Source organism: Centruroides sculpturatus, unplaced genomic scaffold (assembly GCF_000671375.1).
Source record: "Centruroides sculpturatus isolate CEXI.00-Female unplaced genomic scaffold, Cexi_2.0 scaffold358, whole genome shotgun sequence".
Taxonomy (NCBI): domain Eukaryota; kingdom Metazoa; phylum Arthropoda; class Arachnida; order Scorpiones; family Buthidae; genus Centruroides; species Centruroides sculpturatus.
Genome location: NW_019384588.1, coordinates 557,946 through 577,936, shown reverse-complemented (window position 1 = coordinate 577,936; position 19,991 = coordinate 557,946). Strand labels below are relative to the sequence as shown.

The following is a 19,991-nucleotide window of genomic DNA, read 5'->3' as shown; positions in this document are numbered from 1 at the left end:
ATTATTTTTATATTATTAATAATTTACTATAATTCAAAATTATTAACTTAGGAGGCATGTCTGTTTCTTCATCCATATCCATACTTAATTCTTGTCCAATTCCAGAATCAGTTCCACAATATTCCATGCTATTCAAACTATTAATGAATTAATTTAGTCAGACATTTATTTTATAAAATTTCATTATAATAAAAAATATTCTCTTACCTAACAGCTCTGCAAGTAAAAAATACTATTCGTTTTAATTTTTTATTGTAGAAAAAGTAATTAAAAGACCACAAGCATCCATCTTCTCCATATGGATCTGAATCCAAATCAGGATTGTAACTGCAATTTAAATTTTAATTATCATTAAAATAACTCTTCGGTGAAAAGCAAGATGCTTTCGATTAATTTACACTGACCTGTATATGTCACATTCGGACAGGCAAATTTCACTGTCTACGGCAGCCCAGAGCTGGTGTCTCAGTGCACTGTACGATTGATTAGCTGTAGCAAACAGATTGCTGTCAATTGAATTCATTGCCCACTGAGAAAAGTGATAAAAATAAATATTAATCTATTACTTTCTTTAATAGTAAACACTTCAATTTCTTTAAATAGTCTGTTTCACTATAAAAAAATTAATTCTTTAAAATAAATATTTACAATATCAAACCCAAATCTCAATACAATACATTAAAATAACTGCAGTAACAAATTTACTGAAAATTAGATATATTTTGAAATATCTTCTCACAAAACTTAAACGTAATCATTTTCTTTGATCCAATTGAAAAGATTTGTAGACTAGTACTGTGAAAATAATAATTATTTTTGAATTTATTCCTGGTGCACTGAATGTAAGCAATTCCAATCCTGTGTAAACATCAATGTAGCTCAAATGCATTATTATTGTGGTTCAGTGGAGCAGTTTGAGTACTGAGATACTAGAATTGCTCCCAACTCAAACAAATAGGTTGTTACTGTTTACTCAGCACTCAGCCGAACAAACACAACCTGCTAGAACAAATATTACCTTTAACTTTGTCTTCCATAAAAAATTTTTATGATAAAAAAAAAGTAACTAATTTAAAAATAGGTAACTCTAGGAATAATTTTGTCTGATAAAGAGAAAATGAAACTCTAAAATTAATAGGCATACTTTGCCACTGTATTGCATATGGGTATTCCCATCCTGAAACAGGACATGTTATCAGTTAACATCTCTCTTCCTATTCATCCTCCTCACCACTTTCCACATATGCCATCATTACAGGTAAAATGAAAATAGATTTGCATTTATTTCATCTATTTATTAGTGTATAGGTTTTTATGGATTAATTTAATTTACGTTATTCCTTACAAGAAAAATTTGTTCGGTACCCAAACAAATTAGCATTCAAACAGCCTTTTTGGAACAAATTAAGGATTGAGTATCAAGATACCATTACCCTAGTATCGTACATCAATATGTAAATTATCTTGAGCTCTTTTATTTCCAAACAATCAAATAAAACTAATTTAATTTGATCACAAATCTTCCACAATATAGTTTATATTCTCAAGTTTAATTCATTTCTAAAATGAATAATCAATCTTCTCAATATCCGGTGTGGTAGCTGATGAATACGTAGATTTAGTATATGTCCCTTTAATCCGAAGTAGTAAAAACGGTAGACTTTCTCTCAGCTATAAGGTTAGGTACTCCTTTATTGTAAATCACAAATGCATTTTGGGCTTATATGAGCCCCTCTTCAGTGTAAATGCTACACATATAAAGCATAAAAAGAAAAAATTAATTAATTTACAAATTTTTCACACGAAGATGATTTTTACAGACAATAAATAAATCCTTTTACATACCTCAGAAGACAGAGTAACACTTTTCTAATTGTATGACTTTCACAATGATATTTTATACAATCCAAAAAAACACATGAATGTGTATTGAATGACACTATTACACAGGTACAATTAAAAACCTTAAAAACAGTAAATATACATTGTAATAATATACCTTATATATTATTACAATAACGTGGTATCTTCTTACTTATAACTATGCCTGTAAGGTATTTAAAACCATATCGTGTACTTTTAAGATGTTATCAGAATACCTGCAATTAAAACGACAGGTTTACAAAAATGGTTAAATCATTGTTCTAACCATTTTTGTAAACCTGTCATTTTAATTGCAGGTATTCTGATGTCTTAAAGTACAACGATATGGTTTTAAATACCTTACAGGCATAGTTATAAGTAAGAAGATACCACGTTATTGTTATTGTAATAATATATAAGGTAATAATGTATATTTACTGTTTTTAAGGTTTTTAATTGTACCTGTGTAATAGTGTCATTCAATACACATTCATGTGTTTTTTTGGATTGTATAAAATATCATTGTGAAAGTCATACAATTAGAAAAGTGTTACTCTGTCTTCTGAGGTATGTAAAAGGATTTATTTATTGTCTGTAAAAATCATCTTCGTGTGAAAAATTTGTAAATTAATTAATTTTTTCTTTTTATGCTTTATATGTGTAGCATTTACACTGAAGAGGGGCTCATATAAGCCCAAAATTCATTTGTGATTTACAATAAAGGAGTACCTAACCTTATAGCTGAGAGAAAGTCTACTGTTTTTACTAATTCAGATTAAAGAGACATATACTAAATCTATGAATAATCAAAACAATAGAATCTGTTTCCTTAAATAAGCAGCATAAACTTATTAAAATTATGTTTTAATGTTATTATTTGATGGATTATGGTGTATTTATAGCACATCAAAAAACAAATAAAATTTGTAAATAATAGTATGCAACCTACTTATTCTTTGATAAGCTGAAGTATTAGCAAGTTTTAGAATTTGTTTAAGTAAACCAACAGCATTCCATTTTCATTATTTATTTATATTTTGATTAAGAATCATCATAATTTTTTACCAAATTAATGTGATATGTAATGAAATATGAAGGGGCACCCAAAAAAAAAAAACCGAACTGAGAGCGCGCTGCCATTTGTAGATGTAGTAGAGAGTTCTCCCGTTACATGGGGTTAGTAGAGACCTTCACAAAACAGCTCTGCAAACGGTGTCAGTTTGTAGGTTTACGTTTGAGTGTGGTGTTGTGTTTCTCTTACTGTTATTTTGTTCTGCCTGTGAAGTTCTGGGTGTCCTTCAACATCTTGAAACGATGGAAATGTTGAAAAATCCGCCAAAAAACTGTTAAGATGTCCGCGAGAGGATGTGTGAAGGAAACACCTGGAACTTTGGCGATCCATTGTCGTGATGACTGGTTCCTTCATCACGACAATGCCCTCGCACACACGGCCTTACAAGTGACTCACTATTTGGCCTGTTGTTCCCCACCCTCTGTATCCACCAGACCTAGCCCCGTGCGACTTTTTTCTGTTTCTGAGAACAAAGAAAAATCTAAAAGGGAAGCGTTTTGATGATGTGGAGGCGGTAAAACAGCTTCACTAAGGGCACTGAATAATATCAAGGTTGAAGAGTTCCAAAGATGCTTCAAACAGTGGGGAAAAAGACTTCACAAGTGCATCACATCTAATGGAGAGTACTTTGAAGGTGACTATTTGAAGAAATTTTGTAAAAAAGTTAATAAAGTTTTTATACAAAAAAATCCAGTTATTTTTGGGTCCCCCATGTATGTTTTCTTTGCAAAATTTATTTCTTTAATGAAAATTTAATAATAATTTGTCCCTTGATTATTTATATGTTAGCAAAATTCAAAAATATAAGCTGATATACAGTATCAAAATTCCATACAAATTATGTTTTATTGATTTTGAGAATACAGTATTAGTCAATTATAAACTTCCCAAATGATGGTTATTAATTCAATGCTTTGATATTTGAAAATGTAAAATGAGAAAATCTATGAAACAAATATTAAATTACTAGCAGATGAACTTGGCGTTGTTCGGACAAAAACTAACGATAGCAAGATTAAGATTATAGCCAATCTTTATCTGTTTTCACAGAGTGCAAGAATTAGGTCTCTCCTTCTTCCGAGACTAATTAGAGAATTTTTAGATATCTGTTTACCACACTGATATAATGATAAATAAGACTCGCTGTAACCGCTAACCGGTGCGCAGTACCACTAAGTGATGAATAATAAATGTTTTCGCAACTCTTTCTGAGTTCTTCTTCAGGTTTATTAAATTCAAAAAATAAGCAGGATCTTCCAGAATTATTCATAAATATAAAATTGAACATTAAGACAAAGAGTTTGAATCAAGCAAGCTTATGTGCATGCGCTCCCCGTGTCAACTTTATATATGATGGAACACTAAATATTGTTGAGAATTTTAGAAGGGTCTAAAAATATGTTAAATTTCCCACATAAATGCAAGAAGGCATCTAAAATAGTATAGTAGAAGCTGAGTTCTTCATGGTAATCCTTAATCCTCTCCCTCTGCCCCACAGGAAGGAATTTCAAAAAATCCCTTCTTAGGGTATGTCATGAGAACATACACTAACTGTATACCAAATTTCAACTTTCAACTCCTAACTGTTTGGGCTCTGCACTTATTATTATTATTATCATTATCAACATTATATTAACAACCATCTCAATTATATTATAAGATTCATCAATGTTGAAAAATTATTATTTTCTGTAAGCAAGGAAAAATTTAAGCAATTTATTGTTGTTACATCTGTAATTATTATAAATTTGAAAACTGTTTGTTTATTCTATTTTGTTAATTCATTTTTGTTTTGATTCCACCCTAATACAAGTAGTGTATAAAAGAGTAATTGAAGAATAGCTTTTCAAACCTTGAATAGAAAGTTTCATGTTGTCAATTTCTCAAATAATTATTTGTAAATTTTGGCCTTATTTAATTCTATTAACATTTTCACAATGCAGAGGAATGGTAACTTTATTTTGCCTGTGATTTATATTCCATTAACCTTGAAGAAATATGCTGAAAAACTAGTAATACTCTAGAATTCTTAAAAATTATCACTGGATTGCAGTGAAGTCTTCTGTCAGATTGAAGCCTAATAAAATCAATCTTTATCAAGAAATATTCATAAATAGAATAAATAAATATTCATTCACTTAGAGTCTAAAAATAGAATAAATGATTACATTATAATTTTCAAAGATAAATATTTAAACTCCAATTAAAACGTTTTAAAATTTATAATTAAAGATGTTAATTTTATAATGTATCTGATTCTTTAACACTAATATTTGTTTTTTTATAACCAAACATAAGTGTGTTTTATATAATTTTATCAAAAAGTCAAATATAATACTTTTTTCCAACAAACAAAAACATAATTATATATATAATATATACATATACACACACATACAGTAAAAACTGCTTAGGCGACGACAAGCACCTGTCAAAACGGGCAAAAATTTCTGGCACAAAATAATTTATACATAATCTTCGTAAAGGTTACCTGTATTAAACAACAACCCGTGTAACACGACCGCGGGCATCTATTTTTGGTCGGAAACAACATACAACTGTAATAAGCGACCACTTACACGAATATACGTCTAAAATTTTGTTCTAACCAATCTCAACAACGTTTTCCCTTCCAAATATAATGAATTAGTCTAAACTCTTGTTCGAACCCACTTTGGGCACTTCTCCCACCCTTGAAATTAGGTGCAGGTGCAGGTGTGAATGAATTAGTCTAACAACAAAGGAAAATCATTTCAGTTTGTTCGAAATTGTCAGAAAAACGAAAAAAATGCGAAGTGATGTGGTTAGAAGATCACGTTAAAGTTATCAGAGAAAGTGAAAATGATTTATCATTAGCGGCAAAGTTTAATTGTGGGAAAACGCAATTTATTTTACCGTAGACCTACAGTATTTTTCTTAGTGGTATAAAATATCTGATCTCATTGTTTGATAAAATTTTATTTTATTTATTTATTTTACTATTATTTTTTCCCCCGAAGCTCATATACAGTACAGTACTGTACATGTGTGATAAATAGTTTCTGTTCCTTATTTCTGTGATATTTTTAGAAAAATAATATCCAAGTAGCAGAATATTCAAAAAACAATAAACGCATTAACGCAAAAATCAGTTTTACAGTTCATCCTTCCTTTTTCGATTCCGCGATTGTTATTGATGTAATGAAATCGTACTATGAAAAGAAATAATAAAATCGTTTTATTATTAATTAATAATTTTTTATTATACTTCAGAAAATTACTATATTTTTTAAATATTTAATTTTTTATAGTTAAAATAAGATTAAACTAACGAAAACCAAACAGAAGTGGTGGAGAGGTGCTTCTATATCGATGACGTAATACACATAAATGAAGAGAACCAAGTTGAATTAATTAAGTCAAAATTAAAAAAAATTGTGCATTATAATCGAGAAAATGTGAATACTGGTATTAAATCTGTCTTATAAAATCACGACGACTTCTGTTAATCAAGTTATCCGATAAGAATAAAATACAGTACCAATATAGCTGTATCGTTGAAAAAATTCACTTATTTTAGCTTAGTAGATATGGCTGTGCACAAAATACGTGCGGAAATAGGGTATTACAGCACCACCTGTCTAAAAGACCACTTTTGAAGGAACCGTGAGTGGTCGCCATAGACAGATTTTACTGTATAATGTTGTGAACCATATCTAGAACAGTAGTCGAATAATTCAGCCTATAAATTTTTATCAATTCTAGGAATTAATATTTCCCTAACAAAAGCGGATTATGTTTTTATACACTTACATATAATCCTATACAATTATTATTTTTAAGTAAACGTGAAATTTAAACAACAATTTTAATGTTAATTTTACAAAAAAATGAAAATTTTGATTAATTTTTTCCAAAAAGTTTAAAAGATTTTATTATTTAAAATGCAGTAAAGCCATTTTGTAATGAAAAAATTATTCAGATATGCAGAAAAAAAATTACAAAAAGTTTTCATTTAAAGTTATTTTTCTACTTTCTATCCACAAAATGTAAATGCAAATAGAAAGTAGAAAGCTGCACACTTGCAAATGGAATAAATTTTTAAAAATCTACTAATGTGAAAATTACAATTCATAAAACACATCAGATATTAGTTTGTCAACTGCAACAGAATTTTACAATTTTCTTGTATACAAAACTAACTGACAAACAGAAGATAAAATTTTCTCTTTTCATTGACTAACTCTAGTATAGCCTATTGAATTTTGTTATTGCTGAAACAGTTGCACAGAAATTCTTTGATATTTTATGATGATGATGATGATATGCACAAAATCAAATTAATATCAATTTTATTTTGGAAAAAAAATCAGTACCGTTTCAAGTACTGTAGTATAATTTTTATTTTATAAGATTAAACAAGTCCAATTATTATAACAACTTTTGAAAAGTCTTTTTACACGTGGATCAAACTTAAGAAATACCATTTAAATAAACACAAATGTATATAAAGATAAAAAATTTAAGTATATGAAAAACTTTCCAACAACACAAATCAATAGATTCATAATGTACAATAAAATTTCTAAAAATAATTGGTTATGAATTCAATCATCTTATTGATAAATATTTTGAAAATATGTAATAGTTTATAATTCAAATGAAGTACAAGTATCCCCCATATAACACAGTAGTGACATTCCAAAAAAATGCTGTGTTATGCAAATCCATGCTTTACAAAACAAGGGACTAATGCAAAACATAGGGTTAGGTTCCAAAAGTTAAAAAAAAAAGTGTACTATTCTTTTCATTACTAATAGAAATATGTTTAATAAAGCAATCAATAATTAGCTAGCACATCACAATTAAAAGTACCATATTACACGTTAATTAATTAATATCAGTTAAACAAGAGTGCTTCTGTTTACAAAGTAGCATTGTCATCTAAGCTTTTTTGTTGGTCTTGATCAGAAATATCAGCAACACTTTCATTTGCACAATGCATTTGGAAAATATAGTAAGAAATAAATATTAAAATTAAATTGTGATCCATCTCTGTGTTAAATTTCTTGAAGTTAGATAGAAGAGAGTAATTTTTAACTCTATTTCTAGAAATATACTTTTTTAGAATTATTATTTCAACACTTTCATATTTTTATTTTTGTCATAAAAATTTTTAATGGATGATGATATAAAAATGTTATTAATTGAATATTTGTTCTAGTGGGTAGTGTTTGGTCAAATCCAAGTGACTTTTTCCAGAATTTGTGTTCAAGTACCAAGATATCACCACATTTCATTCATCATTTTACAAATATTTTATATTGTATCTCTCTAGATTTGTTAAAAGTGAAATGATTATATTAAAAACTAGGGGTTCCTCTTCTGGTTAACTTCAGTCCAATTTCAGTGTTTCATGTCATTTTTATTTGCAAACCATATTACATAATGTAAAAAAAAAAAAAACATTGTTCTAATTAACAAAAGTAAAAAAAATTTTTTTTTTACTTTTGTTAATTAGAACAATGTTTTTTCTTATTATTTTGCTTTACATTATTTTAAATTAAAAGAGCAGAGCAAATTAATAACTGGTTTTTAAGCAGATTTATGATTGTCATGATAAATGACTCAGAATGAGTTTTCAAGGATTAAATTTTGATGCTTCATAAAAAATGCTTTGATGCTTCATTACCATAAAGCAAAATATTTTGCTTTATGGTAATAGTGAGGTTGAGGCAGACATTTTAAACGTGTAAACGTGTAGGACAGACGTTCGGTGCCGCTTTCCCGTAAGCCTAGAAGTTTGATGATGGTGTTTGGAATGTTGAGCATGATTCCACTGACTATCCAAACACCATTGTCAAACTTTTAGGCTTACGGGAAAGCGGCGGCGAACGTCCGACCTACACGTTTACACGTTTAAGATGTCTGCCTCAACCTCTCTATTGTATTTGATGCCTCTTTTCAGGTCAAAACAATAAAATCACAATATACAGTATAAGTAGATGCAAAGTTTATTATGACTAAAATTTATAGTAATTGTGGATAACTTTATATAAATCTGAATGACTGATTATATTAAATATTCTCCAGTATAAAATTAAATTTCTAAAAACATTTGAAAGATAGAAAGCTAACCAATAACTAAACACCTTTATCTTAAAGATACAGTAGAGCATCAATTATCCGACTCAATTGGGGACTGGGGTTGGTCGGATAATTGAAAAGTCGGATAACTGAAAAGTATGAAAAAATCCATTATTAGTGTAGTATATTATTATATCCCATGTAATTAGTATATTAGTATATCACTATTAACCTACTTTGCGTTGAATTTTCCTTCATGTTAAGCCTATCAAATTTTTTTTAAAAATAATAATCGTTGCTATTGTATCGTTAAAAATTAGAAAATTAAGCCTCGTTTAAATACTGGCTCCCTTTCATGGTCGATTCAGTGTTGCCAGCTAAAACACGTAAAAATAATATTAAAGTAGCCAAGACATAGCCAAATATTGTAGCACCACATCACTAGCGGACATTTGAATTTGCCGACTAGAACACAGTCGGTTAACTGGGGGTCAGATAATCGATGCTCTACTGTAAATATATTCAATTTTAATTAAAGTTATTTTGACAAATGAAAAACCCAAAGAAGAAATAATATTATCTATTATACAGAAAGAAATAGTCTTGATAGAGAAGGAATGAAAAACAGTGATGCTATCATAAGCATGTTTGTTTTAAGCTTGATAATTACACTTATGCTCAACTCATATCTGTTAATAAACTTAGCAACATGAACTATCAATTAAAGATTTATAATAATGCAATCAATACAAAATAATCAAATTTTATATAAAAATATTGTTTTAAAATTCTGGAAGGTTAATATTTCTGAAAACTAAAAAGTTCTGATGAAAACTATGGGAAGGAAGCTATTTGTGCAACATCGTTATGTTTAATAATACACAGTGACAGAAATTCCTGAATGATTGAGTGTAACCAAGATAAAAACAGATACAAACAAAAAAAAAATTGCAAAAACTCTAAAACATCTCAGAACTGATTTCATTACTGTAACACTGTCTCACTTTCAACCATCAAGATTTTTTAAAATTTATTAGCCATACCTTGTGTTATAATGGGACTGATGCAACTGCAATACTTATTCTGAAAATATTACAGTTTAACTTTTATTCCCTTCAATATACTCCCTTCTTACCAGCTGCTTTTCTGCCAATGCAGGTAGATAGGTTTACCATTTTATCTGCCTGCTATACCAATTCAAATTTTGTTCTTTTTAGTAAGCTTTTCATTTTAGGAAACAAGAAGAAATCACATGAAGTTAAATTAGGCAAGTAGAGTGGATGTTCAAATACTGTTTTCTATTTGTTGACTAAAAACTGCTTAGCAGAAAATGCATTGAAATGGCACATTGTCATGATGGAGAAGCTTATCATTCTATAAATTTACTCTCCTTCTTCTAACTCTTTTCCTCAGCTTAATCAGAATTTCTTTGTAGTATTGCTAGTTGAGTATTTGTTTCACTTTTGTCCAACATTTTCTCTGTTGTTAATGTGCTCATTCTTTGTTGTCATCATTTTCATGACTTTCATTAAACCTCTTCTCCATCTTTCCTGCAAATCCCCTTCAACTTTTGGAAAGCTTCAGTTTGACCTTTATTTAACTTTGTAATAATCTTGATATTAGATTTTCAAGATCACAGAATATCATATATTTAGTGGGAAATCATTTATGACAGTAAAGATCAGTCTCATTATTTAATATAAACAAACAAAATTTGTTCTCACTTAATTAATTAATTATCATAGTAAAATGCATCAATATCAATACAATCACTCAAATGAATAAAAAAATTATACAGTAAAACATCTTAAAACGTTTTATTAACTATTTGTCTAAAAGTTTGTTAACTAATCAGAATTGTATAATATTTCATACTTTTAGTTTCAAATAACAGTGAAAAAGTCCTTTAATCAAAGACATTTGGGAATTTCTATTTTACAGATTGTTTTTAATGATTAAAATATTATGCATTCAACTTAGTTGAGAAAGTTTTTCATATTTTATTGAATATTTCACAAACACTATAGTTTGGACAATTGCTCAAATTCTTCTAATTACTAAAATAATGAGAATAATAATTTATTGCTGTCAGTTACATCTATAACATTTTCAGTATTTTGATAAATTTTAAAATGTTTTTCTATAAAGTTCAGTAATTGAAATAATTTTATTTAATTGACTGTTTAAAAAAAAACTCATTACACACGCTCTTATCCTTTTAAAGAAATCTATAACATAAAAATATATCTTAGCATTTTCACTTATATAAAATTTATTAATTAAATTATATTTAAAGTCGTTTTTAGTACAGTATTTTCACTTAAATCAAGTTTACAACAGAAAAAAGTCATATTCATTCAATCATTTCATTGAAATTACAATGATGATATATAGGATACTACTATATTTATAATAAAGTTATTGATTGTTATTTGTTAGATTTTTAAAATTAGATTTATTACAATATTCTTATTCACTATTATAATATGACTGTTTATTGAGTTTCTTAACTTCTACAATATAATCTTTAATCATACATTTAATAACTGTTTAAGGATGAAAGAATAACTTTTAATGCATTTTTTATTGATCAAGATCTACTTTACAATTCCAACTAACTAAGATATAATTTCTTTAGTTAAGATATTTGATTCTTTTATAGTATTTAAAATCATTGACTTTTTTTAAGTCAGATACAGATAACAAAGTACTAGATACAATGATTGCATGCCATTAATCTTCATAGCTAAACACCAACCGTATGCCGAAAATCTATCGGGCTAGTTTAAGGCTAATTACTTTTCTCCCAGCGGTTCTAAATTATTTAAATTAATTAATTTATTTATAATTATTAATGTTAATAAGAGATGGCGCCTAACGCTTACCTCTAGAGCCAAATTGGTTACATAATTCATTTAGTAATTAGCCTTAAACTAGCCTGATAGATTTTTTGCATACGGTTGGTGTTTAGCTATATATTATATATCGGGTTTAGTGATGTTTGTACATTAATCTTCATATTTGAAGATATGGATATAATACTTTCAAACTTTCTATGCAAATAAAAACAACATTATATATATATTATAATGTTAATCTTAAGTAAGATTTAGACTTATTTAGTTTTAGTATAGTAGAAACTTGCTATCATATGTCATATATCAATAGACATATAAAGTTGAAAAACATTAAATATATAAGTAATAATAGCAATTAAGATTCAAACTTATACCAATGAGTAAAAATTTAATTTATAATTTTGACTTCACCAAAATATTTTTTTAAATTAAGATACAAATCATTATTAAGCAAATGAGAAATGAAAAATTTTGAAAATAAAATATTTTTCTTTTTCATCAAATTATATTTTTACTGTTAATAATAATGAAATGTATGATGGCATTTATCAATTAAATTGCTCTTCAGTATGCATTTAACTGAACAATATCATTGATTTCTTTATAAATAGCATAAAATAAAAAAAAAAACAAGTTTGTAATATAATTCTAAGTTTTATTAAAATATACTTAGTGGTAGTCACATACAGCTAGGGAATTCGATCCCTGCCCTTATTTCTAATCCCGGGATTTTGGGATTATAATTAGTCAATCTCGGGATCCTGGGATTATTTCGGTATTGAGGGTTAATAAGAAAATCTTACAGAAAATCTTACCTTTAATCAAAAAATCAAAATTTAGACAAAAATCAACGTATTTTATGGTATAAATCTAGCTAATCTAATCACTAATTAATCAGACTTAGAGTCAGACTAACCAGACAAAATCACTCAGTCTTCATGTTAAAGTTATTATTTTCCAAGCACCACTGAGATTTTTTTCAATTTATGTAATTTAAAGAGACCTTTATGTAACAAACTACGCAAATAAACGTTGAAAATTAACAAAACTCTCTCTTAATATCGACTAAATAGATGACTTTCAAGTAACAACCTATTAAGTAGTTAGTAAAGTAAGTTTCTTAGCAAAAAGTATTTTAAAATAATATTAATCAGTCACATTTTTCTTAAATATACAGAAAATTAATCTAATAGGAACATTCTAATTTGAATTGCGAAAATATGATCTGAGAAATAACAACGCATCCATTGTCTCATCACCAAGCCTGCTTCTCAATTTGTTGCACATATATGCAGCTGCGGAGAAAGCGAGTTCAGGTTCGATGGAAGTTGGAGGAATCGTTAGTAAATACTTATAAGCCCATTCTAGGTTATAGCTTCGAGTAGAATTTGAAGACTTGTACAGGTTCATTTCTTTCTTGACAATTTTGGAAAAATCATTTTCATTTAATGCTTCAGGAGACATCATTTTTATGCTGTTTTCTATTTCCAGCTGAAGCTTTTCTTTGAGTGTCAAATCACTTTTTTCTGTATTTGTAGACTCGACTTGCATATTTCGTTTTTCCTCTTCATCATTTTTTTTTTACCATTTAATCTCTCAATTAATGAAACAATCTGTTTTTATCAGGACTTTGCTTGGACTTGAAAATGTATGCTTTATTTCATCATCGTCAGCCAAATTGTCACTATGTGGATTTTGTAGGTAGCATAAAACTTCTTGTATTTTATATTAAAACAATAGGCAAGCAATTCTGTTAAGAGCACTGGCATTGAACGTTTTGCTTCATGCAGTCTATTTTGCAACTTTTTTAAGATGATGTCAATCCCGAAAATCTCGGGATCAGGAAAACTTAATCCCGAAAATTTCTTGACTGAAAAGTGGTTGGGATCCCAGGATCAAATCTTCTACATACAGCTCTCTGATTTTTTGTTTAAAATAAATAGGATGTATGTATATGTACTGTGTATGTATGAAAAGTAATTTTTTCTAAATGTAGAAAAAAAGTATATTCATTTGTAGGTACATTTCCACATTTAATACTTTTATTTTCAGCTATGACAAATATACGAAATGACTTGTTTGGATAGAAAAAAGATTATTTTAAGCAAAAATTCATCTATCCAGAAACCAAAGGTTCCAATTAATTTGGATAATTGGAGTTTTACTGTATTTAATATTATGAAACTTTCTTTAGTAGTATTAAGCTTGTAATTAAAACAAAAATCAAAAAGGAGAAAATAATATAGATGGTGACATGAATTATACCAATCCTTGTCATCATCTTTATTCTCTCCAATGAGATTAATGGTGAACTGGACTTTGTTGTAGAAGAAAAGGCTGTAATCTTTTTCTTTCCTCTTACTAAGAAAAACACTTTTTAGAATACGTTTACACAAATAACTTTTGTTATATTTTTTTGCTAAAAAGAAAAAAAATGTTGTTATATCAACTTTTAACAGTGAATTCAGAGTGAGATTTAAAAACATTTATTCTATGTTTTNATATTAGAAAACAAATGTTGTTATATCATAAAATTTAGAAATTATTTTAATAAAAGAAATAAAATTTTGAAAAAAATTAGAAAATTTTCCTTTTATAAATACCAGTTTTAATTTATTGCTTTAGAATTTGTTAATTGATAAATGAAATTATTATAAAATGAGTATAATTTTTCAAAAGAAAATTATAATCTTTAAGAAAAAAAGCACCAAAATTTTATCATTGTAATACTGTCTTTACTAAAAATAGCTTCAGACTAAAAATGAAGCAACTACATGTACATGGTTTAACTAATACAGATTCTACTCACAAGTAATTACAAAGAAAAAAGTACGCATTCCTACTTAGGAAAATGTAAAAAAATATCTACTCAATACAACTATGTTGCAATACTTCCTACAATAAAATGTAGGACAGGACATAAAATATTTCATAAGGAAAAGTTAAAAATATTGAAATCAATATTAATATTTTATGAATATTAAAAAATATATTGATTGAACTATTTTAAAATTATCATAATTATTATTTTTGAAATAAAATTAAAGAATGCAAATTTTAAAGTGATACATTATTATAAGGTTCACATTTCTATTGACATCAATTCTAAAAATGTCAGACAGTGCAAGTAAATACAGTTTGTTACTTGAATAGGTGACCTTCATTTCTCCTTCAGGCATAAAGTTTATAAAAAAAATAAAATAAAATCTTTTTCATATAATTGCTTTTTTCTCTCTTTCTTAATCTTTTTTTTAAAGGTTGATTAAAAAACTAATAACCTGAATCTTTTAGGATTAGATTAGTTTATTTTTGATATTCCTTCTGATTTTTATTTTATGCAAAATTTTTAACATTTTCAGCCTAATTGATAGGTCATATTCAGGAAATTGAATTCCAGTGAGCAGAATGTTTAGATGAAAGCATTTAAATCAGGACTGGATGCACAGATAAGATTGTTTTTGTTATCATTTTTATTTTATTTGAACTGATTCAAATGTGTTCATCTAAACATTCTGCTCATTGGAGTTTGATTTCCTGAAGATGTCTATCACTTATGCTGATAACATTAGGAATTGTGTAACTATTCAAGAACATTTATTTAATTTTCATATTTTAAAATCAGAATTATTTTAGAAAATATAATTGACAAGATACATACAGTTAAACTTGGTTCTTTGCTGAATTCTTCACTTTTAGCCTGACTGAAATCATAATCTGGGTGGAAAGATGCATTAAGTGTTGCAATCAAATAGAATAGAGTCTTTCGACTTATGGTATCACACAAAGGCCCATGACCTTCACCATCGTCACTTTGACTATGGCTGTAAAAAATAAATTATTGGAAAACAATTTTATATTAAAAATTAACTTTGTTTTAGAATTCTATATATGAAATTAGTATAAATCTGATTTTTAAACATAAAATTACAGTGAAGAAAATTTTGAGTTATGTTAATCATTTAATATAGATTATAATATGGCAAAAAATATACCCAGTTGTACAAAAACTAACATTGTGAATGTTATAGTTCAATACTGTCATCAATAATCATTCATATTATCTTTCCCTTGAAATTAGATAGATAGTTTTACCTGTAATTTTTACTTGGACTGTGGATATTCAATACACACTGAGGAGGAGAGAGTGCTTGCAAATCATGAGGACTAGTACCAGCTTCAGCATTCATTGTTTTAAATAATCTTTTATCTCCTCCAGCCATTTTACAGGAATAACTTTCAATTCTATAAAATTAGATTTAAAAATATTATTTTTAAGTTCAAAAATTTATGACAGTAAAATTTAAAGATTGTGTATGTATATCTTTTATCCGCTTATAAAATTTAATTTAAAAAAATGCTTTAAGATACAATGACTCTAGTAAGCAATATCAATATTAAATGTGAAAATTAAAAGATTAGATTTAAATTCATTTATAGTTAGTGGTAAATATTTTTATAGATTTAAAATTAATTATTTATAAAAATTAAAATATTATTATTATACTCCCTTCTTACCAGCTGCTTTTCTGCCAATGCAGGTAGATAGGTTTACCATTTTATCTGCCTGCTATACCAATTCAAATTTTGTTCTTTTTAGTAAGCTTTTCATTTTAGGAAACAAGAAGAAATCACATGAAGTTAAATTAGGCAAGTAGAGTGGATGTTCAAATACTGTTTTCTATTTGTTGACTAAAAACTGCTTAGCAGAAAATGCATTGAAATGGCACATTGTCATGATGGAGAAGCTTATCATTCTATAAATTTACTCTCCTTCTTCTAACTCTTTTCCTCAGCTTAATCAGAATTTCTTTGTAGTATTGCTAGTTGAGTATTTGTTTCACTTTTGTCCAACATTTTCTCTGTTGTTAATGTGCTCATTCTTTGTTGTCATCATTTTCATGACTTTCATTAAACCTCTTCTCCATCTTTCCTGCAAATCCCCTTCAACTTTTGGAAAGCTTCAGTTTGACCTTTATTTAACTTTGTAATAATCTTGATATTAGATTTTCAAGATCACAGAATATCATATATTTAGTGGGAAATCATTTATGACAGTAAAGATCAGTCTCATTATTTAATATAAACAAACAAAATTTGTTCTCACTTAATTAATTAATTATCATAGTAAAATGCATCAATATCAATACAATCACTCAAATGAATAAAAAAATTATACAGTAAAACATCTTAAAACGTTTTATTAACTATTTGTCTAAAAGTTTGTTAACTAATCAGAATTGTATAATATTTCATACTTTTAGTTTCAAATAACAGTGAAAAAGTCCTTTAATCAAAGACATTTGGGAATTTCTATTTTACAGATTGTTTTTAATGATTAAAATATTATGCATTCAACTTAGTTGAGAAAGTTTTTCATATTTTATTGAATATTTCACAAACACTATAGTTTGGACAATTGCTCAAATTCTTCTAATTACTAAAATAATGAGAATAATAATTTATTGCTGTCAGTTACATCTATAACATTTTCAGTATTTTGATAAATTTTAAAATGTTTTTCTATAAAGTTCAGTAATTGAAATAATTTTATTTAATTGACTGTTTAAAAAAAAACTCATTACACACGCTCTTATCCTTTTAAAGAAATCTATAACATAAAAATATATCTTAGCATTTTCACTTATATAAAATTTATTAATTAAATTATATTTAAAGTCGTTTTTAGTACAGTATTTTCACTTAAATCAAGTTTACAACAGAAAAAAGTCATATTCATTCAATCATTTCATTGAAATTACAATGATGATATATAGGATACTACTATATTTATAATAAAGTTATTGATTGTTATTTGTTAGATTTTTAAAATTAGATTTATTACAATATTCTTATTCACTATTATAATATGACTGTTTATTGAGTTTCTTAACTTCTACAATATAATCTTTAATCATACATTTAATAACTGTTTAAGGATGAAAGAATAACTTTTAATGCATTTTTTATTGATCAAGATCTACTTTACAATTCCAACTAACTAAGATATAATTTCTTTAGTTAAGATATTTGATTCTTTTATAGTATTTAAAATCATTGACTTTTTTTAAGTCAGATACAGATAACAAAGTACTAGATACAATGATTGCATGCCATTAATCTTCATAGCTAAACACCAACCGTATGCCGAAAATCTATCGGGCTAGTTTAAGGCTAATTACTTTTCTCCCAGCGGTTCTAAATTATTTAAATTAATTAATTTATTTATAATTATTAATGTTAATAAGAGATGGCGCCTAACGCTTACCTCTAGAGCCAAATTGGTTACATAATTCATTTAGTAATTAGCCTTAAACTAGCCTGATAGATTTTTTGCATACGGTTGGTGTTTAGCTATATATTATATATCGGGTTTAGTGATGTTTGTACATTAATCTTCATATTTGAAGATATGGATATAATACTTTCAAACTTTCTATGCAAATAAAAACAACATTATATATATATTATAATGTTAATCTTAAGTAAGATTTAGACTTATTTAGTTTTAGTATAGTAGAAACTTGCTATCATATGTCATATATCAATAGACATATAAAGTTGAAAAACATTAAATATATAAGTAATAATAGCAATTAAGATTCAAACTTATACCAATGAGTAAAAATTTAATTTATAATTTTGACTTCACCAAAATATTTTTTTAAATTAAGATACAAATCATTATTAAGCAAATGAGAAATGAAAAATTTTGAAAATAAAATATTTTTCTTTTTCATCAAATTATATTTTTACTGTTAATAATAATGAAATGTATGATGGCATTTATCAATTAAATTGCTCTTCAGTATGCATTTAACTGAACAATATCATTGATTTCTTTATAAATAGCATAAAATAAAAAAAAAAACAAGTTTGTAATATAATTCTAAGTTTTATTAAAATATACTTAGTGGTAGTCACATACAGCTAGGGAATTCGATCCCTGCCCTTATTTCTAATCCCGGGATTTTGGGATTATAATTAGTCAATCTCGGGATCCTGGGATTATTTCGGTATTGAGGGTTAATAAGAAAATCTTACAGAAAATCTTACCTTTAATCAAAAAATCAAAATTTAGACAAAAATCAACGTATTTTATGGTATAAATCTAGCTAATCTAATCACTAATTAATCAGACTTAGAGTCAGACTAACCAGACAAAATCACTCAGTCTTCATGTTAAAGTTATTATTTTCCAAGCACCACTGAGATTTTTTTCAATTTATGTAATTTAAAGAGACCTTTATGTAACAAACTACGCAAATAAACGTTGAAAATTAACAAAACTCTCTCTTAATATCGACTAAATAGATGACTTTCAAGTAACAACCTATTAAGTAGTTAGTAAAGTAAGTTTCTTAGCAAAAAGTATTTTAAAATAATATTAATCAGTCACATTTTTCTTAAATATACAGAAAATTAATCTAATAGGAACATTCTAATTTGAATTGCGAAAATATGATCTGAGAAATAACAACGCATCCATTGTCTCATCACCAAGCCTGCTTCTCAATTTGTTGCACATATATGCAGCTGCTGAGAAAACGAGTTCAGGTTCGATGGAAGTTGGAGGAATCGTTAGTAAATACTTATAAGCCCATTCTAGGTTATAGCTTCGAGTAGAATTTGAAGACTTGTACAGGTTCATTTCTTTCTTGACAATTTTGGAAAAATCATTTTCATTTAATGCTTCAGGAGACATCATTTTTATGCTGTTTTCTATTTCCAGCTGAAGCTTTTCTTTGAGTGTCAAATCACTTTTTTCTGTATTTGTAGACTCGACTTGCATATTTCGTTTTTCCTCTTCATCATTTTTTTTTTACCATTTAATCTCTCAATTAATGAAACAATCTGTTTTTATCAGGACTTTGCTTGGACTTGAAAATGTATGCTTTATTTCATCATCGTCAGCCAAATTGTCACTATGTGGATTTTGTAGGTAGCATAAAACTTCTTGTATTTTATATCAAAATGATAGGCAAGCAATTCTGTTAAAAGCACTGGCACTGAACGTTTCGCTTCATGCAGTCTATTTTGCAACTTTTTTTAAAAAATGATGTCAATCCCGAAAATCTCGGGATTAGGAAAACTTAATCCCGAAAATTTTGGGACTGAAAAGTGGTCGGGATCCC

General features: G+C 27.2%; 1 protein-coding gene across 1 annotated transcript in view; it reads right to left on the bottom strand.

The window, feature by feature from the left end:
- Window positions 1–19,991, bottom strand: part of LOC111624690 (repressor of RNA polymerase III transcription MAF1 homolog) — a 35,980-nt gene that overhangs the window by 1,471 nt on the left and 14,518 nt on the right. The window contains exons 2-6 of the mRNA XM_023367598.1: window positions 15,952–16,101; window positions 15,518–15,680; window positions 405–529; window positions 208–327; window positions 48–137 (exon numbers count right to left, since the gene is read on the bottom strand). Of these exons, the coding sequence (XP_023223366.1) occupies window positions 48–137; window positions 208–327; window positions 405–529; window positions 15,518–15,680; window positions 15,952–16,101 (648 nt within the window). The remainder of the gene's footprint in view (window positions 1–47; window positions 138–207; window positions 328–404; window positions 530–15,517; window positions 15,681–15,951; window positions 16,102–19,991) is intronic.